Genomic DNA, 25,216 nt, shown 5'->3' with positions numbered 1-25,216 from the left:
GGGGCAAGGCAAGGAGAGGGGGAGCGGGGCTGGCACAGGGTCGTGGGACGGCTGGCATGGCACGGCGTGACACCGTGTGACAGCGTGGCATGGCACGGCGTGACACGGCACAACACGGTGTGACACGGTGTGACACGGCACAGCCAGCCCCTGCCTGCCTCCGCGCCCCACGCTGTGGCTGCAGAGCACGGGGCACACACGCAGGAGCTCGCACACACGCGTGCTGTGCACACACAGCCCCATGCACGCGCACACCCTGCAACCAGGCCCGCGCGCACACACCTGCGTGCACCCACAGCCACGTGCAAAATCACCTGTGCACGAGCACACCGCTGGCATGCGCACACGCCTGCCACACGCGTGTGCACCCCCCCACACACACGCCTGCCGCACACGTGTGCACCCCCCACGCACACACCTGCCGCACACGCAGGGGCTGCTCCTGGTGTTCCCGTGTGCGGCTGGGGGGGCCGCGGGGCCGGGCTGGCTCACCGCCCCCTGTGTTTGGCATTTCGTGGCTATTCCCGGGGGGAACTGGGGGGGTACAAAAGTGCCCCAGGGGCTCTGCGGGTCCGTAAGGCCACGGGGGCGGGGGGGGGGGGGGGGGGCGGGCACGGCCCCCTCACAGCTCCAGGTCGGTGCCGCCGGACGACGGCTTCAGCGGGACGGAGTCGAAGCCATCTGGGGTGCGCTGCGGGGAGCGGGGACACTGAGGCACTGGGACACCCCCACGCCGGGGACACCCCCACGCCGGGGACACCCCATCCCTAGGACACCCCCAGCACTGGGACACCGTGGGACATCCCCACCCCCGTCCCCTGGGACACCCCCGTCCCCTGGGATCCCCCCCCATCTTTGTGACACCCCCATCCCTTGGAACCCCCCCGTCTTTGTGACACCCCCATCCCCTGGGACACCCCCGGTCTTTGTGACACCCCCCATTCTTGTGGCACCCCATCCCCTGGGGCACCCCCATCTTTGTGACGCCCCCGTCCCCTGGGACGCCCCCGGTCCCCATGCGGCTCCTCCGCCTGCCCCGCGGCCGTGCCCCCCGGCGGGCGCCCACCTTGGAGGTGAAGGCCTTGATCTTGCCCAGCAGCGACTTCTTGGTGGCGAAGATGAGCTCGTCCTCGGCGTCCTCGCCCTCCATGATGGCGCAGCTGTCGGGCGCCGGCAGCTCGCTCTCCTTGGCCGCCGCGTTCATCACCAGCTTGGAGTACTTGTACTCCAGCCTGGGGACCCCCGGCCCCCCGTCAGCCCCGGGAGGTGAGGGGGGGGGGACACCTCACGTCCTCCTCCTCCTCCTCCTCCCCACGGCGGCCCCCACTCACTTCTGGTTCTTCTTCCAGAAGTAGGCGGCCAGGGCAGCCAGCAGCACGGCCACGCACGTCCCCACCGAGACCCCCACCTTCAGCCAGAAATCGGTGCTGCGGCAGCTGCGGACCCTCGGCGGGGGCAGGCGCTGCCCCCCGCGGCACAGCCGGGGCTCCCGCCACACGTAGGTGGTTCTCTGTGTGCGTGTGTTTGGGGGGGGGGGGAGGGACATGGGGCTCAGCGGGGCGTCCCCGTGTCCCCCCGCGGCCCCCCGCGGCCCCGCGGCGCCCCCCGGTACCTGCAGGCCGCCCTGGCAGGCGCCCACGATGGCGCGGAAGTGGCCGGCGGAGCAGCGCGGGCAGCCCTCGGCCGTCGCCCACAGCAGGTGGAAGGCGCAGCCGTCACAGGTGCCCTCGGGGCATTTGCTGGGGACAGGCGAGGCGAGGACATGGGGGTGGCTGTCCCCAAAGCCGAGGACCCGAGGGTGCCGCCCTCCCCACGGCAGCGCTGTGTCCCCGGCGTGGTCCCCAGCAGCGGCACCCGCCACTGCAGCATGGGGGACACGGGGGTGGCTGTCCCCAAAGCGAGGACCCCGAGTGCCACCCTCCCTGTGGCACTGAGATGTGTGGGGACAGGAGCTGGGGGGCGTCGGGGGAGGGATTTAGCACTGGAACCCCCCCAGCAGTGCGGGGCTGCGAGGATGCTCCTGTCCCCCCGGCCACCCCAGTCCCCAGCGGTGGCACCCACCTGGGCGCAGCATGGAGGGACAAGGTGGGGGGGCTGTCCCCCTCCCTCTGGCACTGCGGTGCGTGGGGACAGGAGGACCTGGGGGGCTGCTGAGGGGGCTGCGAGGATGCTCCTGGCCCCAGCCCGGTCCCCAGCTGTGGCACCCACTCGGGCATGGTGGGGGACACACACACAGGATATGGGGGTGGCAGTTCCCACAGCAAAGTCCCCAAGGACACCACCCTCCCTGTGCACAGGGACCACAGTGCCTGGGGACAGGAGGAGCTGGGGGACACCTGGGGGGCGGAACTGAGGGCTGGCTCCCCCCCCCTCCAAGCGGTGTCACCCACCTGGGCACAGCCAGGCTGCCGGTGCCTGGCAGCAGCGGGTCGCAGCGCAGGCGGATGGTGGTGGCCCGGCCCCCGCTGCACGACTGTGTCACCTCGCTGGACCTGTGGTGGCACCGGGGGGTGGGGGGTCAGGGAGGCCCCTGGTCCCCCTCCCGCGCCCCCATGGTCCTGGCCCCCTCCCGGCCCCACCTGTAGAAGAAGATGATGTCGGGCAGCTCGGGGTTGGCAGGGGGGAAGAGCTCGGGGGGCGCGGTGATGCCGTCCAGCGTGGGGCTCGTGGTGACACCTGCGACGGCAGCAGGGTGACGCCGCGTCCCCGGTGCCGGGGGTCCCAGCACCCATGGGTGCCAAGAGCGCCTGCAGGTGCTGAGCGTGCCCGGAGACCCGCCAGGGGCCGGGGCGAGGATCAAGGCGAAAAGGGGGCTCTATCCGCTCACCCACGACGCGGTCAGCCAGGCTGACGGGCTGCGAGGACACCACCGCCCGGTAGCCCACCACGTCGGAGGGCACCACGATGGCCTGGCACACGTGGGACGTCACCACCCGGCCCGCGCCCCCCTCGTCCGGCAGCCGCGCGTCCGTCACGTTGTCCGTGCACGAGGCCGCCTTCCTGCCCTGCCGGCGGGGCGGGCGTGTGACACGCGGCGGGGGCACCGCGTGTGCATGCGCGGGCAGGGCTGTGTGTGTGCGTGCACGTTTGGGGGTGTGCATTTGCATGACTGTGTGCACGTGTGAACCACGTGTGCCCACGTGTACGCGTGTTTCCCTGACATTGTGCAAGCGAACACAAGCGTTTGCACAAGTGTGCTTGTGTCTACGCGCAGGTCGCACTCACTGTGAGCGTGTGCTTCCATGACTGTGCGTGTACGCAGGCGTGTTTACACAACTACGGGAGTGTGGCCATGTGTGTGCGGCTGTGCTTGCATGCCTGAACGTGAGCACAACTGCATGACTGCGCATGTGTTTGCGCAGCCGCGCACGTGGCTTTGCACGTGCGTGTGTTTGTACAGCTGTGCGCACCACGTGTGTGTGCACAACTGCCCGCACACGCCTGCACGCCCGCACGTACCCACGTGGCTACACGCCCGCGTGCCCCCCCACCCCCCCCCGCCCCGTGCCCACGCCCGCGCGCCTCCAGCGCCGCACTCACGCGGTTGCCGCAGAGGCTGACGTTGAAGTGGTGGAAGTACTTGAGGCCCTTGGAGGTGAAGCTGGGGCCGCTGGCGAACGCCGTGGTGGCGGCCAGCGCCGAGAAGTCGTAGTGCAGCGTGCGGCCCGGCAGCGCCAGCGAGAAGCTGCAGTTGTTGTAGCAGAGGGAGCGGACCTGGCCGGGGGGGGGCACTCAGGGACCGCTGGGGGGGGGGGGGGGCCGGAGGCACCCAGCCGGGGTCCCATCGTGCCACCCAGGTGGGATGGCCAGAGGGGCTGGTGTCACCCACTTGGGGACGTCCCAGGGGGGGGGTGACAGCCCTGCGGGGCTGGGTGCTGCCAGGTATTGGAGCTACTGGGGGCTGAATGAGGCCACGCGTGGGGACTGGAGAGGGGCTGGTGCCCCCCCCCCTTTGGGATTGCTAGGGGATGGTGCCAGCCACCGGGGGCTGGTGTCAACCATTAGGGGCTGGTGCCACCCCCTCGGGGATGGCCAGGGGCTGGTGCCCCCCTCTGGTGCCCATCTGGGATGCCTGGGGTCTGGTGGCACCCCTGGGGATGCCACCCTCGGGGACAGGCGGGGACTGTCACCTGGTTGCTGTGGGTGCCGGGACCGCAGGGCTGGCAGGTGGGGGTGCTGCCGGGGGGGTGCCCCCGCAGGTAGGTGCCGGGGGGACAGGGCTGGCAGGCGCCGGTGGCGTGGTCTAGGGCGTGCCCGGGGGGGCAGGGGGCGCAGGCCCCCCCCGGCTCAGGGGCGCAGCGTCGGCAGAAGGAGGCCACCCCGCCCAGCACGTTGGTGACGTTGACGGAGTAGAGCTTGGCCACGTCGCTGGTGTACCGCCGGCCCTGGCGCCAGGAGCAGCCGTCAGCATCACCCGAAGGGACACCGCCGGCCCCGTCCCTGTCCCCAGCTCACCGCCTCGTGGTAGGGCGTGCGCTGGAACGCCCAGGTGAAGCTCATGGTGGCGTTCTTCTCCACCACGTAGGTGTACGACTGCTTCCCCTTGGGCCCCGTCCACGTCTCCACCGGCGTGTTGGTGCGGGAATTGACACCCTGCGGGGACACGGGGGGGACGTGGGACACCCCGCGGCCCAGCCCCACCACCCCACCGCCACCACTCACCACCATGAAATAGAGCTCGCAGCTGACGCTGCAGATGGTCTCGAAGACAAAGGTGATCCTGGCCACCTCCTTGCTGTCCCCGTCCTCCAGCGCCGGCTGCGGGGGACTGGGGACGCAGGGGACGGTGAGGACCACTGCCCGCCCCACGGCAGTGCCGCCGTCCCCGTGGGGAGGCGCTCACCTGAAGCCAGGCACCACCAGCGTGAGGATCATGAAGTCGTTGTCGGAGGCTCCTGCCGCCGTGTAGATGTAGTCCCCAGCCACCTCCCAGCCTGCAAGGACGAGGTGACGACTCGGCGAGGTCCCCTGCTGCCCGTGGGGACGGGGAGGGGACGGCGCCCGGCGGTACCTGCCATCCCCTTGTACTCGAAGTTGATGCCGCTGAGCACGGTGGTCTCCATGTTGGGGGGCAGCACGTTCCACCACTTGTACTCCAGCCCCAGCACCGGCTCGGTGCCAGCCGGGCAGCGGACGCAGCCTGGGGACACCGGGGACAGCCCTGAAGGGGGGCAGCACCCACGGCCCCCACGAGGTTTGAGGGTACCCGGACACCCCACGGGACGGCCCCGGGGACCTCCTTACCTGAGCCGTTGGAGTAGGAGCCGTAGGGACAGGGCTCGCAGGCGCTGCTGTTGCTTTTGAAGAAACCAGGGTTGCAGGGGGGGCACTTGGTTTTCACCCCCGAGGGGGGCAGCTGGGCTGCCTGCGGCAGCTCCTCGTTGCAGATTTTCGGCTCTGCCCACTTGAACATGAGTTGGGTCTGGGCAGGCGGGGGCACAGGGTGAGCTGGCACCAGGAGGACACGGGGACAGCACACGGGGACCCTAGGGACCGGGGCAGGGGGGGCGGTGGGGCTGTACCTCCCCGTTGGCATCGCAAGCTGTGTGCGTGTAGAAGTAATCCTTGTCCGTGCAGGGCGGCCGCACCTTGCAGGACGCGGAGCCTTGCTCTGCCGGGCGGTGACGGCGGTGAGGTCCCCAGGGGACACCCCGGGATGTCCTCCACGTCCCCGTGGGGACATCCCTCGGAGCATCCCCCCGCCATCCCCGAGCATCCCGGGGCTGCGGGGGCAGCGGGGACGGGGACACGCGGCTCTCACCCGCGTAGGTGGCCGGCTCGCAGGGCTGGCAGGCGGTGGCGCCTTTGCTGGAGAAGGTGTTGGCGGGGCAGAGCTGGCAGAAGGAGGAGCCGGCGGCGGCGGCGTAGGTTCCGGGTTTGCAGGGAAAGCACTCGGAGGTGTAGGCGACTCCTGGCAGCAGGAAGGTGCTGAGGGTGGGGGGTGGGGGGGGGGGCACAGCAGGAGCCCCCCACCCTGTGCCCACCTACCTGTGATCCCGATGTTCCTCACCAGCACGGGCTTGGGGACCTTGGACCACACGGAGAAAGCCGTGGTCCTCCAGTAGAGCACGTTGTTGCCGCGGCTCAGCTCCACCTGCGAGCGGCAAGGGAGGGGTAGGAGCAGGGGGATCCCAGTGATGGGGAGGGGCTGGAACCCACAGGGGGGTCACGGCACCCACCCCTGTCTGCCTCCACCGACCCTCCCCTTTGTGCCCTCAGAGAGCATCTCCCTGTGCTGGGGTGACAAGGGACCTGTGAGAAGTGACAAATGACCCTAGGGGGGCTGTGGCGAGGGACCCTTCAGGGGCGCTGTGACAAGGACCCTGGGTGGGAGCCCTGGGGGGGCTTCCCCAAGGGGCTGTGCCGTGGATCCCCCTGTGCCACCTCCGGCCCCCACGCTCACGCTGTGGAACTCCCAGCCCTTCTCCGTGGTCCGCATCCAGCGCGACTCCTCCACCGTGGGCTGGCACTGGTCGTTCTGCACCTGCGGGGACAGGGACGGCGTCACGAGGGGGACACCCCCTGGGAAGCCGGGACCCCTGCCCTGCGCCCGGCGCCTACAAAGAACTCGAAGACGATGCTGCTGTCGGGGTAGATGTACTCGAAGGAGACGGTGCCCGACTGCTTCAGGTTGACGGCGTACATGAGGGTGGCCGTGCACTCGTCCGTGTTGGAGGCGATGTAGTCACCCAGCGGCACCCACGTCGACCTGGGGCGGGTGACACAGAGCGGCACGGGGTGACACAGGCTCCGTCCCCAGGGCATCTCGAGGTCTGAACCTTGCCGTGGCCGGGATGCTGGGAGAAGGGCAGTGGGGACAGGTGACAGCCCTGGGTGGCCCAGGGAAGCAAAATGCGACACAGGGCACAGCACAAGAAAGGCCCGGGATGGAATAGCAGAAGGCGCTGCTGTTGCACCTGCAGGGTGCTGAGGAGGCAACGAGCTTAGGGGTGTGCAAAAGGGCTGGGGGAAATCCGGCGCTGGGTAGCTCTGCATGGGGGACATCACAGCGAGGTGACAAGGGGACGTCCCCCTGCCAGCCCACCCCTGGTGCTGCCCCAGCTGAGTGGGCTGAGACGCGGGTGGGCTGCGGGAGGGGGATCCTGCAGCGCCGGGACCGCGGGTGAATAATTAAAGGCTGCTGGAAGTAGGTTACATTTGCAAGCTGCACCGACGCTGCGGCGCGTGGCAGGCGCAGGCTGCTGGCACGGCGGGGCTCGACGGCTGCCGCCGGCGCTGATCAAAGGCCCGCGGTGGAAAACAAAGGCGCCGGCTCGTGCGGCAGCAGCGGGGAGGGCCCCGGGCAGCAGCTCCCTCCGTGACGGGGCTGCGGACGGGTCCTACCGTGGGGCTGCAGCGAGCCAGGACAGGGTGGGACGAGGCTGCTGGGATGTCCCCTCCCCGTGGCTGGGCTGCTTCAGGGCTGTCAGGGATGGGCAAGGAGGGAGCAGGGGGGGCAATTTTCCATGCGTGGACGTGTCCCGAGCACGCTGCAGCCCCTCGGGTGTCGGTACCCGGGCAGCAGCCGGGCAGGAAGCCCCCAGCACGCGGCCGGGACCACTCACGCCGTGCAGTTCTCCACCGTGTCGCCGAAGCTGTCGTCGACCTCCAGGTTGGTGGCGACGTTGGCGAAGCCGTGGGGCACCTCGTCCCACTCGTCGAAGCGCACGCCGGTGCCCAGCGAGTAGGTGCCCTCGGCGCAGGGCTTGCACGACTGCGCCTTCATGTCGAGGAACTCACCTGCCTTGCAGGAGAAAGCTGCCCGCGTGCAGGGGGGGCATCAGCGCCGCCGCTGCCCCCTCCCACCGGCCCTGCTTTGGCTTCACCGCCCCCAGCTCTGCTTTCCCAGCGGGACCCCCCCCCCCGCCCTGTCCTGAGCATCCTGCACAGCCCCCAGCGGGAGGGAGGGCAGCCCTGGATGGGTGGCTTTGGCCGTGCCGCTGCCTTACAACGCAGCAAGTGGCAGCCGGGAAGGGACCCCGGGACGAAACGTGGTGCGGGCCAGGCAGAGCCCCCAACCCACCCTCCTCGGAGGGGCTTCAGTCTGCCCCACGGCATCCCAGGGACGGCCCCACCGCAGCCGTCCCCGTGCCGCACCGACGACTCCGTTAATGAGTGTTTATTGCTATGGAGCAGCTGGATCCTGCCGGCGCCTTTGAAGGCACCGCGTTGCCACCAGGCTTATGAGAAGCCGCGTTTCGGCTCGCAGCTGCTCCCCGGGAGGAAGGCTCAGCCTTGTCCCCCCCACCCCTCCCCTTTCTGCTCCGCTTTTACCCCTGCTGATCATCCAAAGCCCCCCCTGCCGCTCCTGCACCCCAACCTTACAGCACTCGGTGCCCTTGACGGGGTCCGGCAGCCCGGTGCAGAGTCCCGGCGTGTGCGGCACGGCCACCCTCCACCGCGACCCCGCGCTGTCGCACGCCGTGTACTCGTAGTGGTACTCGGACTGGAAGAGAGAACGCACAGGAGAGCCGGGACCCCGTGGGGCCGGATCCCCCCCCACGTGCCCACCCTGTTGCTCTGAACATTTCATTTCAGCTGCTGCAATGCCCCGAGCACGCCGGCTCGAGCAGCTCAACCGTGCCGGACTCTAGGGACCGTGCACGTGGTGGGCAAGGATGCTGGGGACAGGGGGATGCTGGGGACAGGGTTAGGCAGGACGACATCCCCCCGCCCTGACATCTTCCCCACAGGGTGCCAAACCCCCGGAGAGCTGTAGGGACAACCAGGCCACCCACGTGTCCCCAGGCTGTCCCCAGGGGACGAGCCATCCCCAGCACGGCGAAAGCACCCGGCGCTGCCAGCCCCTCTGAGGGCAGCCACGGCACCAGCACCGCTCCGGTGTGGGGACAAGGGACAGTCGGTGCCATCACCGTGCCGCCTCTGCAGCAGAGACCCCAAGGGCTGGGGGACCCCTGGCCCTGCTCCGGAGGCAGCTGGGCCCCGTTTGCCTTGGCGTGGCCGCGGCACGCGTTGCTCATTAAACACGCTGCCGGATGTACCGTCCTGCTCGGGAGCCGCCCAGGCTGCAGCCGGGCACCGGGAGAGTGCGCAGGGATGGGGGCACAGGCGGGGGGGGGACGGGTTGGTAGCACCCCCCGGGTGGATGCGCGGGGCTGCTGGAGCGCAGAGCAGCCGGCTGCATCCTCCCCGTTAGGAAATAAGCCGCCAGCTGCCTCCCAACTGGGACTTGCTCAAGGCCGGGAGGAGGCGACGCCGGAGCCAGGCGGCACATTCAGTCCCCGAGGCCAGGTCCGGCCGCTCGGTGCTCACCGTGCCCACGGGCAGCCGGCGGGGGCGAGGCAGCGGCACCGCAGCCCCCCCGGCCTCTCCGGAGCACGGAGCCGCGGCTCGGTGCCGGCAGCAGATGCGGGAGCGTGGCAGGTTTGTGCGAAAACAAAGCTTTGATGTTTCCCATCAGCACGAGGCGGCGGTGGGGGGACGCAGAGGCGCTGGCAGCCCCCAGCCCCCCCCAGATTGGGCATAGAGGAGGTGCCTGTGGTGCTGCAGGGGCCTGTTCTTGGGGACACGGGGGTCCCTATGGCTGCGGGCAGGACGGGGGCACCCTCACACTGCTCTGGGCAGCCCAGAGCAGAGAGCAAGCCGCGAGCATCCGATGTCACACGTGCTCGAGGCTCTCCGGGGCTCGCACCTCGGTGTTTTCCTCTCCCCAAACTTTGCAACCCCCCCCCCCCCGGTCTCAGCGCACGGCCGGCAGCGTGAAGCTGTCAACAGCCGTGAGTCGCTCGCGAGTCGCTCGCCCTCACCCGCTGTGAGCTCATTAAAGCCAACTCCATTGACACAACTCAGCCCCGGGGCGGCCGTGCGGCGCTGAGGACCCCAGGTGCCGCCACGAGCCCTTCCCAGCGAGCGATGCCCAACCGGCAGGGACAGGCAAGGGGACAAGGGACAGCGGCAAGGGACAGGACCTTGTTGGGAGCGGCCCCCCCCCGTGCCACCGCTGGCTGCAGCCCATTGTTTCCAGCTCTGGGCCATGGAACAAAAAAAATAAATAAAAAACCGGATCACAGCAAAAAATAATGGCCCAGATGAAAAGCAGCCGCTGGAGCGGGGGGGGGGGGGAGCACACGGGGCACGGAGCCCCCCCGGCAGGTGCCCCGTGCCCGTGCCGCTGGGTCAAAAGGCAAAGAGCTGCCAGGCGGGGAGGGCGATGTGGAGGCGGCGCAGGACGGCGCTGGTGGGGCTGGAGCTGGGGGCAGCCGGGGGCAGCCCAAAGGCCCCCCCGGAAGGTCCCCGCGCCCGGCACCTCCCCGAGCTCACCTGTGCAGGACGCTTTGTGCCGGCCGGACCCGAGATAAGAGCCGTGCCGTGACCGCGTGCCGGCCTGGGAAAGGCGCACGGGCGAGGGGACGCGCGCCCCGCTGCCACCGACCCCGCGGGGCAGGGCTGGGGACCCCGCTGGCGTCCCCCCGGGGTGGGCAGCGATGGGGGCACCGGGCTGCGACGGGGCGAGCCCCAGAGCCCCCCGCCCCGGCAGCGGAGCCCCAGCCGGGCCCTGCCCCCAAGGTCCCCGCCGGCGTCACCCGTTAACCCCCGCTCCTCCCGGGTGCCAGCTGACAGCGGCCCGGAACCGCCCGGTCCCGCACCGGGACCCGCTCAGCCCCGCGGCCCCGGTCACGCGTGGGACGCGGCGACAGCCCCCCACCGGGGCGGGGGCGGCGCGGAGCCCCCGCGCCCCTCCCGTTACAGCCCCCAGCCCCGTCCCCACGGCACCGGCGCCCCCCTAACTCACCCCCCCCCCCCGCCGGTACCTCCTTGCAGACGTGCAGCCGCTCCCCGGCGCGGCCCGGCGGCACGGCGGCGGCGGCCACGCACAGCGCCAGCAGCACCCGCCGGGCCCCGGCCCCGGCCCCGGTCCCGGCCATGGCGCAGCGGCGGCGGCGGCAGCGCTCGGCCCCGTGCGGGCACCGGCCCCGCGGCCCCGCCCCCCGCCAACGGCCCCGCGCGCGCACCTGCCGCCACCTGCACCGCCCCCGCCCCGCCCCCGGCACCGGGCACCGCCACCGGGCCTCGCCCCCCGGGGCATCGCCGCCCCCCTCCCCCCCCCCCGGGAGCGGCACCGGCACCGGCACCGGGCATCGTCGCCCCCCGGGAGCCCGGTCCCGGGCATCACCCCCCGTGCCCCCACCCCCCCTTCCGGTCTCCCCGTGTCACGGCGCCGCATCCCCGCCGTGTGCCCCCGCCCCCCCCAGCACCGGGCAACCCCGGTAACGGCCCCGCCCTCGCAGCCGTTACCGGGCAACGGCCGCGGCCAGCACCGGCCCCGCCATGGCAGGCGGCGGCGCCGCGTCCCCGCCGGGCCCCCCCCGGCCTTGGAGCCGCCTCCACGCCACGCCCGCGCGGTGCACCCGGGACCACGGGTGAGTGCCCGGTGTGTGCCCCCCCGCTACCGCCCCCCCCGGCCCCGGTGCGGCGGCTGAGCCCCTGTCCCCGTGCAGGGCCCCCCGGCAGCCGCAGCGGCCCCCGGAGCCCTCCCCGCGGTGCTGGGTGAGCCCCAAGAAGGAGTCGGTGCACAGCATCCAGGGGGGCATCGGTACGGGGGGTACCGGGACGGGGCGGGCGGCACGGGGACGGGGCGGGGGGGTACCGGGACGGGGCGGTTGCGGGGGGGGGTGGGGAGGGCGGGAACCGGCTGCCGGGGGTGCCGCGGTGCCCCCGGCCCGGTTGCGGGGGGGGTGGGGGGGGTGGGAGGGGGGTACGTGGGGGCCGTCCCGGTGCCGCCGCGATCCGCCGCCTGTCCCCCCGCAGAGTGCCCGCACAGCGCGGCCACCAACAGCGGCTACTCGCGCAAGGCGGACGGCGACTTCTTCTCCCCGTAGCGGCCCCCCCGCAATGAAGGCCCGAGCGGCGCGGTGCCGGCGGGCGGATCAGAATCGCGGCGCGCTCAGGGGCCGGCCGCGGGGCCAGGCCTCGCCTATCTGATCGACTCATCCCGCCCGCCCGCCGCACAGCGCCCGGGGGCTTCGCGGCGCGGCTCTTCTCATCTCGGCCGGGGGCCGATCGAATAAGATCAACGTGTAGGGAGCGGCGGCACGCGCACACCCCACGCGCGCACACACACGCACACACTCACACCCCTCGCACACCCCCCACGCACGCGCAGCCCCCACCCGCACGCACTCGCGCTGCCGCCGCTCTGCGCGCGGCCCCGCCCTTCCCCGCCCTTTTATAGCCTGCCCGCCCCGCGCGGGGCACGCCGGGTACCGGGGAGGCCCCGCCCCGCCGCCGCCGCGCGCGCCGCCTGGCGGCGGGAAGACCGCGGAGCCCCGCCCCTCTGTCGAAGCCCCGCCCCTCTCGTCGAACCCCGCCCCCATTTCCCGCGAAGCCCCGCCCCTTTCGCGATGCCCCTCCGGCGGAACACCGCCCCCTTCCATGAAGCCCCGCCCCCCCTCCCATGAAGCCCCTCCCCGTCCAACCGAGCCCCGCCCCTTTCGCGGAGCCCCTCCGGCTGAGCCCCGCCCCCTCCATCAGAACCCCGCCCCCTCCCCCGAAGCCCCGCCCCCAGCCCCTCCCAAGCAGAGCCCGGCGGGCAGCTCGGTGCTTTATTGGCCCGGGCCCCGCCGCACCGGGAGCCCCCCGCGCCCCCCCGCGCCCCCCCCGGCCCCGCGGGACCCCCCGGCCGTGGGGAGGGGCCGGCGGCACCAGGGGCTGCGTCCTGCCGGGGAGGGGGCCGAGCCCCCTGGCCGCTGACGGCGGAACGGCGGCACCGGGACAGGACCGGGAGGGGGTCCGGGGGGCGCGGGGGCTTCACTTGAGGGCCAGGACGTAGAACGCCATCAGGACGCAGGACACCGACACGGCCGCGTGCAGCCGGGTGCCGATCACGGCAGCTGTGGGGGGGGAGAGATGGGCACGACCCCAACGCCCCCGGCACGACCCCAACACCCCCAGCCTGGACCCCAATGCCCCCAAGCCCCCACCCCAATGCCACCGTCCCCACCCCGTGCCCCCAGGCCCAGCCCCACACGTCCCCGTCGGGACCCCAACGCCACAGCCCCGAGCCCGCGCAGCAGCCCCACAGCATCCTCCCCCTGTGCCCCATGTCCCCGACCCAGGCCCCGATGCCACCGTCCCCATCCCATGCCCCACCGCAGCCACCCACGTTCCCGGCCAGGAACCCCGTGCCCCCAAACCCAGCCCCCAGTATCCCCATCCCGGCCACCACATCCCTGTCCCGGACCCCAATGCCACTGTCCCCACCCTGTGCCCACAGCCCAGCCCGCAGTGACCCCATCCTGGAGCCCCGTGTCCCCATCCCAGCCCCATGTCCCTGCCCCACGTCCCCATCCCAGACCCCAACGCCACCGTCCCCATCCCAGCCCCGTGTCCCCATCCTGGTCCCCGTGTCCCCGTCTCCCCACCCCAGGCCCCGTGTCCCTGTCTCACGCCCCAACACCACCGTTCCCATCCTGCACCCCCAGCCCAGCTCCCAGCGTCCCCATCCTGGGACACCCCATCCCCATATCCCTGCCGCAGCTCCGTGTGCCCACCCTGGTCTCATGTCCCCACTGCGGCCCCACGCCCCCAGCACCCAGCCCCCTGTCCCCGCATCCCCACTGCAGCCCCACGTCCCCACGCCATGCCCCCAGCCCGGAGCCCCACGCCCCCCACCCCACATCCCCAACCCACGTCCACATCCCGGAGCCCCGTGTCCCCATGTCAGAACCCCACGTCCCCAAATGTCCCCACCCCGGCCCCACGCCCCCTCCCCCCCCCCCAGCCCCGTGTCTCCATCCCAGCCCCACGTCCCCACCTCCCCATCGCAGCCCCGCGTCCCCAGCCCCTGTCCCTTATCCCACGTCCCCCCCCCCAGAGCCCCACGTCCCCAGGTGTCCCCGCCCCAGCCCCACGCCCCCCCCCGCAGCCCCGCGTCCCCGTCCCGCGCCCCCAGCCCCGCGTCCCCACCCCGGAGCCCCATGTCCCCTGTCCCACGTCCCCAACCCGCGCCCCCATCCCGCAGCCCCGCGTCCCCATGTCAGAGCCCCACGTCCCCAAACGTCCCCCCCGCAGCCCCGCGTCCCCATCCCGCGCCCCCGGCCCCGCGTCCCCGTCTCCCCCCCGCAGCCCCGCGTCCCCATGTCAGAGCCCCACGTCCCCAGGCGCCCCCGTGCCAGCCCCGTGCCCCCCCCGAACGCCACGTCCCCCCCCCCGGTCCCAGCCCCGCGCCCCCCCCCCCACCCGCACCCTTGTAGCAGACGCCGCCGAGCCCCCTCCTCTCGCCGTGCAGCCAGGCGCGGAGCCGCGGCACCTTCCGCAGGTAGGCGCAGGTGCACACCAGGAGCAGCCCGAACACCAGCAGCCCGTCCAGCGAGTACACTGCGGGGCACGGCTGCGTCCCGACACCGGCACCGGGCACCGGCACCGGGTCCCCCCCCCCCCGCCGCCACCCTCCCCCCCCCCCCGCCGCTCACCGTTGGTCATGGCGGCCCCGGGGCCCTGCCTCAGCGCCGCCCCGGCCCCGCGCGCTCTGCGCATGCGCGCGGCCGACGCCCCGCCGGAAGCGAGCGGCGCGGCCCCGCGGCTCTACCGGGCAGCGGGAGCGCGCCCCCGTTGTGCCCACCCACACCCGCACCTCCCGGTCACGCACCCCCCCCCCCCCCCCAGCCCCGTGAGGCCGCCCCGGGGCGGCCCCAGCCCCCCCCCCGGTGGCCCCGAGCGCTGCCCCCCGGGGACGGGACGGGCCCCGCGGGCGGCCCCGGTACCGAGCCCAGCACCGGGGGTGCTGCCGGGGCAGCGCGGGGCGGCTGCGGGGGGCGCGGCCGGGACCCTCCGACCCTGAGCAGCAGCTGCGGAAATGGCTCCAGAGGGCCGAGGAGGCCTGTGCTGGCCCCTGACCCCTGTCCGCCTCGCCCAGCCCTCTGTGCCTCCATCCAGTGCTGCATTCGCACCGCCTGCCTCCGCCCGTCCGCCTGTCCGTCCACCCGTCCCTCTGTCCGTCCACCCGTCCGTCTGTCCGTCTGTCCATCCACCCATCCATCCGTCCGTCTGTCCATCCACCCGCCCACACACCCATCCACCCATCTGTCCATCCGTCCACCCATTCACCCACCCATCCTTCCTTCCTCCCTTCCCTCCCTCCCTCCCTCCCTCCATCCATTCCTCCATCCCTCCACCCACCCTCCCACCCACCCTTCCCTCCCTCCCTCCCTCCCTCCACCCCCCCACCCCCCCTTTCCTTCTCCCCCCCCCGTCTCCCCCCATCCGTGCACCCCCACACACCCACTCCCACCGCTCACCGCCCCACAGATGAGGACGGCCGGAGGAGGCCGCACGGCGGCGATGGGTGGGGGAGGCCAGGCCACGGGGGCGGCCGGGCGACGGCCGGGCTGCTGGGATGGGGACCGAGGAGTGCCCCAGGACCCGGGGGATGGCCGAGGGAGGCCGCACGGCTCGAGGGGACGTTAAGGGAGGCCAAGTCATGGGGACAGGAGAGCCTCAGAAGAGGAAGGTGACAGCGCCGGGCGCCCAGCAGAGCAGCTCGTGGAGCGGCTGCAGGGTGTCCCCTGGATGGGGGTCACCCTCCTGGGTGCACCCCGGCGCCGCTCCCATCCCCGGCCCCTCTCGGGTTGGGGTTTGGGGCTGCGGCACGGGGCTGCGGGCGTTCATGGCCGTCGGGCACAGGAGGCCTCGCGCGCGGGGTCGGTCCCTCTCCTCCCCTCCTCCCCCGTGCCACCGGGGCTCCCACGGCCCCGTCCCGTCCCCGCACCCCGGTGTTGTCATTCCAGGAGCGCTTGTGGCCGTGGGCGGCCGCGGGCATCGCTTCTCGGTGCCCCCCGCGCTGAGAACCAGAGCGCCCGGGGCAGGAATGAGCTGGCAGGGCCAGGGCACGGGCGCTGGCTCCCACCACAGCCCTGCACCTGCTGCTGTGCATCTGGAATAAACACACAAAACCAAGGCTTTTGTGCAGTTTTTGCTAACCAGACGTGTCTGGGAAGGGGATGTGGAGGTTTGAGTGCGATGGAGCCGGGGCTGCTGCTCGGCGCTCCCCGGGGCTGAGGAACAGGGCCGGGGCCGGCGCTGCCGGGGCTTTGCCCGTCCCCGCGGGCACGGAGCAGTCCTGCACCCTCCTCCCGGGGCTCGCTCTGCTCTGGCTGTTTTTCTCGTTGTTTTTCTGTTTCCAAAATTAACTGCGGCTCACCTCATGCCCGCCGGCACCCTTCCACCCCGCGGACCCTGCCCCGTACGAAAGGAAGTGCAGAAGCCTGTTTTGAGCAGAGCTCAGATCAACAACCCGACCGCCGGGCACCGCCAGCACCACCCAGGCACAGGGGGGGCACCCGGGGCTCGGCCACCCCCATGGCTCCCGAGGCCACCGAGGAGCCAGAGGCTTCGGCCGACTACGAGTACCTGGCAGGCAGCAACGCCACGGGGAGCCCGGAGCAGCTCTTCACGACGGTCTTCATCCCCGTCCTCTACTCCTTCATCTTCCTCCTCGGCTTCGCGGGGAACCTCTTCGTCATCGTGCTGCTGGCCAAGAGGAGCGGCGGCAGGAGGGCGGTGGACACCTTCGTGCTGAACCTGGCTGTGGCCGACGTCATCTTCGTCTGCACCCTGCCCCTCTGGGTGGCGGCGGGGGCGCGGGGCAACCGGTGGCTGCTCGGGGAAGGGCTCTGCAAGGCGAGCAGCTACGCCATCAGCGTCAACCGCTGCTCCAGCATCCTCTTCCTCACCGCGCTCAGCGTGGAGCGCTACCTGGTCATCTGGAAGGTGCTGGACACCAGGCGGGCGGGCTCCAGGAGGCACGTCCTGCTCACCTGCGGGCTGATCTGGGCCATCTCCCTCCTGCTGGGCGCGCCGGCGCTGCGGTACCGGCGGCTGGACGGGGACGACTGCTGGGACGAGGACGGGGAGGACTTCAGCCTGGCCATGGTCTTCCTCACCTTCCTCCTGCCCCTGGGGGTCATCTTGTTCTGCTACTGCTCCATCTACTGCCGCCTGCAGCGGCACGTGCGGCTGGGCAGGGGCGTGCGGCGCTCCCACCGCGTCATCGTCGCCATCGTCGCGGCCTTCGTCTGCTCCTGGCTGCCCCTCAACGCCTGCAAGGTGCTGCTCTTCCTCCTGGCCAAGGGGACGCTGGCGCTGCCGGCGGGGCAGGAGGGGACCCTGCGCTGGGTGGTGGCCGCCAGCACCTGCCTGGCCTTCGCCAACAGCTGCGTCAACCCCCTCATCTACGCCCTGATGGACCCGCGCCTCCGCTGCCCGCCCCCTCCTGGTGCCAGGACCCCCCCCTCCACCACCGCCTCCAGCCCCTCGCCCGGCAGCGGGACCAAGCCCCCCCCGGCCCACAGCCCCCGGCCGGGCACGTAAGGGGGGACGGGGACACGAATGCAGCTGGGCTGGGGGGGGGGGGCGGGGGCGGGTTGCTGTCAATACAGAGCCAGGGGGGTGCTCGGATGCTTCGGCAAAGCGGTCGCTGAGGTTTGTCCCCTCCCGGGGGGAGCCCCGGTGCCCCAGCGGTGATTCCAGCCCCCCCGAGCGCTGCGCTCACCCGTGCCAAAGGGGTCCCCGAGGGGCAGCTCCCGGCTGCGCCGTCCCGTCCCGTCCCGTCCCGGTTTCTGCGCCGTCCCGGTGCGGCCGCGCTGGCAGCGAGCGAGGTCCCGCCGAGAAGGCACCGCCGCACAGCCGCTGCCCAGCGCGGAGCTGAACGGGACGGCTCCGGTTGCTTCTGGTCTTACAGAAAACGAATACAGATGTAGGCGTACCACCGGCGTTGTCGGTCGTGGCGTTCTTTTTCACAGCCTGCCTGGGGAATAAAGCTGCCGCGGGGCCGAGCTGGGCCACACTCAGCCGTGGGCGACGGCGCGTCCCCAGGCGCCGGGGACAGCCCCGTGCCCTCCCAGCGGAGCCCTGAGCCATTTCTCTTCAAATTCACCCTTTTTTGGTGCGGGGCCCCACGCGCCAGGTCTCAGCCCCGCTCTTTGCTCAGTTCTTCCACGGGGACCACCACGCGCTCCCCCCCAGGGCCGAGGGTGCTGCAGCGGGGGGGGGGGGTGGCCCTGCCGCACCCCACCGCTGTCCCCATGCCTGTCCCCGTCCCCGCAGCCCGTGGCACCTGCCAGCGCAGCTGAGGCACACTTTCCACCACCTGCCCCACGCAGCGGCGCAGGATGTGGCTGACTCGCCCGTGCCAGCCACCCTGATTCATCTCACACCGCGCCGGCAGCCGCGGCCCTGCCGTTCCCACGGCCTGGCACAGCCTGGCATGGCACGGCACAGCATGGCCTGGCACAGCATGGCATGGCACTGCCTGGCATGGCACTGCCTGGCATGGCACAGCGTGACACAGCCTGGCATGGCACAGCCCAGCACGGCACGGCACAGCCCGGTACGGCACAGCCCGGCACAGTAAGACACAGCTCACGCTGCCCCTCACCCTTCCCCTTTCCTTCTCCCTTTTCCTCTCCCTTCCCATCCCCATCCCTGCCCCTGCCCGAGGAGGAGGAGGAGGGTCAGTGCTTCCTCTCATGAGGCGGAAGGGCCCTGGGGGCAGAGGCAGGGGCATGGGGACAAGGCCAGGCCAGCAGGACCTGCGGGGCTCCCTGGCACCCAGCGGGTCCCTGTGCAGGAAGGGACAGGGACGGCAGTGGCCGCGCTGCGGTCCCGGGGTGGGTCCCTGTCCCCGAGCACTTTGGGGACCCTGGGGGAGAAGTCCCCAGCCAGGGGCCGTGGGCAGGGGTGGGGACAGTGCCACCACACTGCGACCGGCCCGGTGCTGCTGCCCCCAGGATGGGGCCTCCACCCAGCACCGTGCCATGCCAAGCTGTGCCGTGCCACGCCGTGCCGTGCCGTGCCGTGCCACACTCTTCCAAGCCATACTGCGCCGTGCCACGCCACGCTGTGCCACGCCAGGGTGCTCTGTGCCATGCTGCGCCACGCTCCCCCCCTGCCACGCCGTGCCGCCCCACGCCGCGCCGAGCCGAGCCCCACAGCGGGCAGGCCCCGCGGCGGCGGGGCCGATGTTGCTCACCCGCTCCTCCCCTGTGTCTCAAGTCAAAACACGTCCCCACGGCCCGGGCGCAGCAGAGCCGCAGCGAGCGCCCGCGCCGACGGCCCCGCCGCGCCCAGGTAAGGCCGAGCCCCGGCCCTGGCTGAGCCCCGCGCCCACCGGGGGTCCCGGCCCCTCCGCCACCCCCTAACCAGCCCGCCGAGCCCCAGCCCTGCCTCAGTTTCCCTGGGCGTTCACCAGCACGGCTCGTCCCGCCGGGGAAACTGAGGCACAGCGTGAGCCCGTGGCACCCCCCGGCTGCTCCTGTCCCACCCGCTCTGCCCCAAGGGACGGGGATGCCGGGTTCGGGGCTGGGGGCAGGCTCCCACGTCCCGCGGCCACCCCCACCACGGGAAATGCCTGCAGCCCAGACGGGAAAGAAATAAAAACTGGGAGAGGCACCCAGCGAAACCGGCCCGCGCCCCCGCCACCTTTGCCCCTGGGATGGGGCTCATCCCGGCAGCCCGCGCTGCCAGGCACGTGTTTGCACACCTTTGTTTATCGTAGGACCTACAGGAAGGCAAAGCAAACACGGCCTCGCCTTCCTCCCCCACCGGCGTGGCGGCTGTGGCGGAGCCGTAGGGGCGATGCTGCGGGCCGGGGGGAGCGCGGGGGGGGCAGCACCCATGGGTGCTCACCGGGGGCTGGCGCGGGGACACGGCGTCTGCTCGCTGTCGCCCGCAGGGTGCGGCATGGAGGGCAGGGAGGAGGCGAGCGACACCGACAGCGGGATCATGCTGCACTCAGGTGAGCATGGGGGGGCCGGGGGGGGTGGGCAAAGGGGTTCTGCACCCCAGGGTGCGATGGGTGCCCCCTCCCACAACCAGGGGCACGGCGGTGGTGTAAAAACTGCCACCAACCCCCCCCCCCACAGGGGACAAGGGGCTGTGCAGGAGCCGCTGGGGGCTGGGGGGGGAGGGCAGGAGGGGGTGGAATTTGCAGTTGGGAAATTTGGGGGTTCCCAGTCTGGAGGAGAGAGAGGGGCCGGGGGGGGGGCCGGGGTCTGCGGCCGGCTCTGACTCAGCCGCGTTTCGCTGCGGGCTGGGCTGAGTCAGGGTGAAACCTGCCCCCCCCCCCCCCCCCGGCGCTGGGAAACCACGGCTGCTCGCAGCGCAGCCAGCACCCATGGGTGCAGCCGGCACCCGGCCCGCCACGGGGGTCGGGAGGGAGAACCGGGAACCGGGGCTGACGGGGAGGCGGAGGGGGGGAAACTGAGGCAGGGAGGCGGGGGGATCGGGCTGTGCCCCAGCCCGTCCGTCCGTCCATCCGTCCGCCCGTCCGCCCAGGCCCCGGCAGCCCGGCGTCCCCGCTGAAGGAGCTGGCGCAGCGGGTGCGGCGGCAGCAGCAGGCGCTGGAGGCGTGCGTGCAGGAGCTGCGGCGGCTCTGCCTGCGCGAGGCGGTGAGCGGGGTGCGGGGGGGCTGGGGGGGGCCCTGACACCCTCCCCGCCGCCCCCCCCGGCCACCGCTCAGCGTCCCCGTGCCGTCCCCAGGAGCTGACGGGGACGCTGCCCCGCGAGTTCCCCCTGAAGGCCGGCGAGAAGCCCCCCAAGGTGCGGCGCAGGATCGGTGCCGCCTTCAAGCTGGACGAGACCCTGGTGCTGCGCGGGGCGGTGAGGGGCGACCGGGGGCGCAAAGCCGGGGGGGGGGGGGGGCTTCACCAGTGAGTGGTGACCCACAAAGGGGCAGGTGGTGACCGGGGGACCCCTCGCCGCCCTGTCCCACGGGAGGTGCGCTGCTCCTCGGGGTGCGGGGGGCCACGCGCCCATCCCAACGAAGAAGGCGAAGCCGCCCCTTGGCGTGCGGGCGGCCGCGGGCTCGCGTGGCTCTGGGGTACGGGGTGGGGGGTGCGGGGGTGCCGAGCGTCCCCTCCGTCCCCAGGACCCGCTGAGCGCCCTGGAGCGGGACCTGGCGCTGCAGCTGCAGATCGCCAAGGCCGCCCACCGCCTGTGCCGGGAGGAGAACATCAGCAAGCAGCTGCGCCGGAGGAGGAAGACGGCGGCGCTGAAGGAGGAGAAGAAGCTGAAGGAGCTGGAGAACACCCTCAGCCAGTGCCGCCTCCTGGCCGGCCGCCGGCCCCTGCCCGCCAGCGGCTCCGGGGGTGCTCAGGGTGAGGCCGGGGGTGCTTCGGTTAAGGGGGGGGGGGGTCAGGAACTGATTCATTTGTGTGGAGCCCGATGCACCGTCCCTGCTGCGTGCACCCTGCAGTGCTCCCCCCGTGGGTGCACCCCAACCCTTCGTCCCCACGGGCTGCTTGCTGGCACCCCAACCCTAGGGGTCGTGCCCCACTGAATGCACCCCAATCGCCCACACCGATACGCTGAGCGCACCCCGATACGCTTTCCCCCGTGGGTGCACCCCAAAGCCCCATCCCTGATGGAGGCACCTCATGGCTGCACCCCAAAACGCCATCCGTGGTGCAGGCACCCCGGCGTGCCCTCCCCACGGGGAATTCACCCCAATACACCCCCCCCCAGCGACTGCGCCCTTGTGAACGCGCCCCAAACCTTCATCCGTGGCAGATGCACCCTCAGGGAAGCACCCCAACACCCCCCCCCCCCCAGTGGCTGCACCCCGCTGTGCTCCCCCGGTGACTGCAGCCTTGTGAGCGCACCCCAACCCTGCGTCCGCGGCGGGTGCCGGCAGCAGCCTGGGCAGGGCTGGGAGCTGCCCCGAGCGCCACGGCTCGGCTGAGCCGGCCCGGCCGGTCCCACCACCGGCCCCGAGCGTGTTGGGACAGGCGGGCGCGGGAGGGGAGCGGGGGCCCACGGGGACGCGCTGGGTGGCGGCGGGTGGCGGGGCCGTGGGAGCGCGGGGACGCTGCCAGCCCCGGGGCCAGCAGCCGGTGCCAGTCCCCGGAGCCAGCTCCCGGTGCCAGTCCCCGGAGCCAGCACCTGGTGCCACCGCTGTCCCCTGCCCCGCAGAGCTCAGCGCCTCGGACGAGAGCTCGCTGTCGGATGCTGTCCTGCTGGAGGAGGGTAAGGGGCCGTGGGCGGGGGGCACCGCGGAGCCCTGTCCCGTTCCCCCTCCCTCCACCCCAACCCTTTTTCTTTCCCGCAGAGGAGACGCAGCCGCCGGGACCCGGCACCCCGCGGGGGTCCCCATCTCCATCCCCGTCCCCATCCCCGCGGCCCCGTTCAGGCCCCGAGGAGCGCGCTGAGGTGGAGGGGCCGGGGCACCCACCCACACCTGCCAGCCCCTGGAGGGAGACCAGCCTCGACGGGCCCTACGAGAAGGCCAAGAAAGCCGGCGATGACCCTGGGGACAGCGAAACCTGGGGGGCCCGGTGCTGCCCCACGTCCCCACCCGCTGTCGCCACCGCCCCCGGCAGCCCTGACCTCGCAGCCTCGCTGGCGCCCAGGACCACAGATGTCCCTCCGTACCGCTTCGTCCCCATCCGGACCCTGGTGCTGTGCCGGCAGGTGGGCTCCAGCGCCCCCAGCACCCCGGAGCCACCGAGCCGGCGGGGACAATCCCAGTCCCTGAGGTACGGCCCGTGCGCGGGGCGGGGACGAGGGTTCCTGGGAGGAGGATGGAGAGGGATAACCCCATGGGATGGTGGTTATAACCCCATGGGGAGGAAGGAGAGAAACCCAGGGGAAGGAAGATGGAGGTAACCCCACGGGTAGGAGGAGAGGGATAATCCCATGGGGAGGATGGAGGCAGAACCATGGGGAAGAGGAGGAAGGAGACAGCCCCTTGGGAAGAAGGAAGTAACTCCTCGGGGAGGATGGAGCAAACCCATGGGGAGAAGGACTGAGATAACCCCGCGGGGAGGCTGGTGGATATGATGCCACGGGGAGGCTGGAGATAACCCTGGGGGGAGGAGGATGGCGATAGATCCGTGGGGAGGAAGATGGAGCTAAGCCCACGGGGAGCCAGCACCCCACGCCCTCCCGGCCGCCCTGTCCCGGGGGCAGGAGGAGCGGGGCAGGAGGCAGCCGCAGCCCTTGTGCCCGCAGGGTGGAGGCGCGCTGGGAGCCCGGCGAGCCGCGGGGCCGCAGCACCGCTCCCCGCCGCCGCCCCACGTACTACACGGTGACGGTGCCCACCTCCTGCTTGCCGGCTCCCGGCCCCACGCATCGCTCCGGCTCCGACGACAGCATCTCCGACGTCTCCAGCATCTCCCACGCCACCTCCCCGGGCAGCAGCAGCCCCGACGTCTCCTTCCCGCGCCCCCCAGCCCCGCCGCCCCTCACCGAACCCGGTTACTACCCCCGGGGCGCCCCCCGGCTCCTGCCACCCCCCGGCCCCCCGGCTTTCCTCTACGAGCAGGATCTGGCCCCGCTGCGCTACCAGCGCCTGGTGCCCTCGCACAGCCGCATCGTGCGCACCCCGTCGCTCAAGGACTACGCGCCGGCGGGCGCCCGCGGGCTCTCCAAGGCGGCGGTGACGGAGGAGCTCAAGTCGTGGCACCAGCGCGCCCGGCTGCGGGGCGCCCGGCCCCACTCCCTCGACAGGCAGGGCGCCTTCCGGGGACCCCGCGGCGGGACCCCCCGTGACGGCCCCCCCATCCGTGGGGCCCTGCTGCGGGCTCAGGTAGGGCACGGGGCCGGGGTGGCGCAGGGAGTGGGGTGGGGACAGCGGGGGACAGGCGGGTGGGGGGCACCGCGGTGGCTGTCGCCTTGTGGGGACGCCCTGGGTGCTGCCCTGCGGGCGGGCGGGGGACGTGCGGTGTCACCCGGTGGTGGCACAGGGACAGGCGGCTGCGGTGGGGCAGGACCGGGGTCCTATGGGGGGCGCTGGGGCATGGCCAGGGTCCCGAGGTGCCCCTGGGGAAGTACTGGGGACCCATGAGGGTCCTTGGGGCAGGGCTGGGGACTCCCAAATGTCCCTGGAACAGGACTGGGGAAGATCTCCAGGCAAAGAACCTGGTCCTAAGGGGGGCCCTGGGGCAGGACAGGGGTCCCAGAAGGGTCCTTAGGGCAGAATTGGGGTCCTGTGGACAGCACCAAGGTCTCATGACCTGGTCTTGGGGCCAGGACTGAGGTCCTCAGGGCCCTTTGGGGCAGGACGAGGGGCCGCAGAAGGCCCCTATAGCCACATCCAGGGTCCCACCAGCAGGACCTGGGTTCCCACGAGGGCAGGAGGGTCCCCGCAGACATTTTGGGGCCGCCTCACTCCCTTCCTCCCTGGGGCCCACGCGGGGCAGGTCAGGACTCGCCGCCGAGCCTCCGCCACCCCCGCAGCCCCCCCCATCCCTCCCCGGGCCGTGCCCCCCAGGGCGCCATGGGGTGGGGTCCCGGCACCCACGGGCCCCTTCTCCCACGCAGGCGCCCCCGATCCGTGTCCTGCGGCGCTCCCCGGACGGCGTGCCCGTGCAGGTCTACGTGCCTGAGAATGGCGAGATCGTCACACAGGTGTGAGCGCCCCCCCCCCCCCCCCCCCCCCCGCCCGGGGGGGCACGGCCTGGCTGGCCCAGGGCGCTGGGGACAGGGGGACGGGGCCGTCCTGCCCTCCCTCCACCCTCCCTGGGCTTGGGGACATGGCGGGGGGGGGAGGCATGGCTGCCCCCAGCACCCTGCGGTGCCCAGGGCTGGGACGGGGTGGCCGGGGCTGGCCCCCACCCGCTGTCCCGTGTCCCCTCACCGGTGACCCCAAGAGGGTCTGTGGTGCAAAGGTGTTGTAATTCGGGCTTTTTTTCTCTAATAAACGTGGTCATTTGGGATCTCCCCGTGGTCACTTCTGTCCTCGCCAGCCTCTCAGGATTTGTCCCCTCCATCCCCATCCCCATCCCCATCCCCATCCCCATCCCCATCCCCATCCCCATCCCCTCCAAATCGTGCGTGGCCGGGGCTGGTCCCGGTGCCAGTGCTGGGGACCCGCAAGCAGCGAGGTGGGGATGGGTGCTGGGGGGGTGGGCATGGAGGCTGGGGAAGGCTGGGGCGGAACGAAGGGATGGGGTGTAGGGAGGGGACGGGTGCAGGGCAAGGAGAATGGGGCTGGGGGGTCTGGAAAGGGAAAGGGTGAGGGGAAAGGGGAAGGGAAGGGAAGGGAAGGGAAGGGAAGGGAAGGGAAGGGAAGGGAAGGGAAGGGAAGGGAAGGGAAGGGAAGGGAAGGGGAAGCCCTGGGGCGCAGGAAGGGCGCAGGGACGCGGGGGCCGTGCCGGGGCCGTGCCGCTCCGCCCGGCGGGGGCGGGCAGGGGCCGGGCGCGGGGCCGGTGGCTGCGGCTGGAGGCGCCGCCGCGGGGGGGCACCGGGCACCGACCGAGCT

The 25,216-nt window shown here is 72.4% G+C and overlaps 5 protein-coding genes and 1 non-coding gene across 7 annotated transcripts; 3 read left to right on the top strand and 3 right to left on the bottom strand.

Annotated features, from left to right (window-relative positions):
* Nucleotides 1-612: 612 nt before the first annotated feature.
* Nucleotides 613-8,433, bottom strand: ELAPOR1 (endosome-lysosome associated apoptosis and autophagy regulator 1). Of its 2 annotated transcripts, XM_035569141.1 has the most exons (21): nt 8,326-8,433; nt 7,566-7,758; nt 6,562-6,709; nt 6,404-6,484; nt 5,989-6,094; nt 5,762-5,911; nt 5,523-5,611; nt 5,245-5,422; nt 5,012-5,140; nt 4,844-4,934; nt 4,663-4,768; nt 4,456-4,593; nt 4,131-4,385; nt 3,541-3,714; nt 2,828-3,005; nt 2,580-2,676; nt 2,391-2,492; nt 1,613-1,739; nt 1,332-1,510; nt 1,067-1,232; nt 613-691 (listed from the first exon to the last, which is right to left on the bottom strand). In XM_035569141.1, exons 2-21 carry the CDS (start codon nt 7,724-7,726, stop codon nt 623-625), a joined length of 2,724 nt encoding a protein of 907 aa, XP_035425034.1. In that variant the 5' UTR covers nt 7,727-7,758; nt 8,326-8,433; the 3' UTR covers nt 613-622. The 2 variants fall into 2 exon arrangements, with proteins under 2 accessions (XP_035425034.1, XP_035425035.1); XM_035569142.1 differs by lacking the exons at nt 5,523-5,611; nt 5,762-5,911 and having other exon boundaries at nt 6,011-6,094.
* Nucleotides 8,434-11,289: 2,856 nt separating this feature from the next.
* Nucleotides 11,290-11,917, top strand: CFAP276 (cilia and flagella associated protein 276). Its single transcript, XM_050715402.1, is given in 2 exon segments — nt 11,290-11,554; nt 11,770-11,917. Coding segments are annotated over 2 exon segments (336 nt in total). The 3' UTR covers nt 11,841-11,917.
* On the bottom strand, nt 11,885-12,117 carry LOC118259568 (small Cajal body-specific RNA 2). The gene has a single exon (XR_004782046.1). It is a non-coding gene; the product is annotated as a small Cajal body-specific RNA 2 (non-coding RNA).
* Nucleotides 12,118-12,611: 494 nt separating this feature from the next.
* On the bottom strand, nt 12,612-14,532 carry TMEM167B (transmembrane protein 167B). Its single transcript, XM_035569140.2, has 3 exons — nt 14,433-14,532; nt 14,206-14,337; nt 12,612-12,851 (listed from the first exon to the last, which is right to left on the bottom strand). Exons 1-3 carry the CDS (start codon nt 14,494-14,496, stop codon nt 12,769-12,771), a joined length of 279 nt encoding a protein of 92 aa, XP_035425033.2. The 5' UTR covers nt 14,497-14,532; the 3' UTR covers nt 12,612-12,768.
* Nucleotides 14,533-16,317: 1,785 nt separating this feature from the next.
* GPR25 (G protein-coupled receptor 25) lies at nt 16,318-17,328 on the top strand. The gene has a single exon (XM_035569177.1). The coding sequence runs from the start codon at nt 16,318-16,320 to the stop codon at nt 17,326-17,328; it is 1,011 nt and encodes a 336-aa protein (XP_035425070.1).
* A 2,370-nt stretch (nt 17,329-19,698) lies between these two features.
* On the top strand, nt 19,699-24,369 carry INAVA (innate immunity activator). Its single transcript, XM_035569151.1, has 8 exons — nt 19,699-19,753; nt 20,293-20,405; nt 20,497-20,616; nt 20,885-21,113; nt 21,928-21,981; nt 22,064-22,490; nt 22,966-23,542; nt 24,277-24,369. Exons 1-8 carry the CDS (start codon nt 19,699-19,701, stop codon nt 24,367-24,369), a joined length of 1,668 nt encoding a protein of 555 aa, XP_035425044.1.
* The last annotated feature ends 847 nt before the right edge of the window (nt 24,370-25,216 follow it).

This window comes from Cygnus atratus, chromosome 24, assembly GCF_013377495.2.
Source record: "Cygnus atratus isolate AKBS03 ecotype Queensland, Australia chromosome 24, CAtr_DNAZoo_HiC_assembly, whole genome shotgun sequence".
Taxonomy (NCBI): Eukaryota; Metazoa; Chordata; class Aves; order Anseriformes; family Anatidae; genus Cygnus; species Cygnus atratus.
This window is presented reverse-complemented; position numbering and strand designations above follow the sequence as displayed.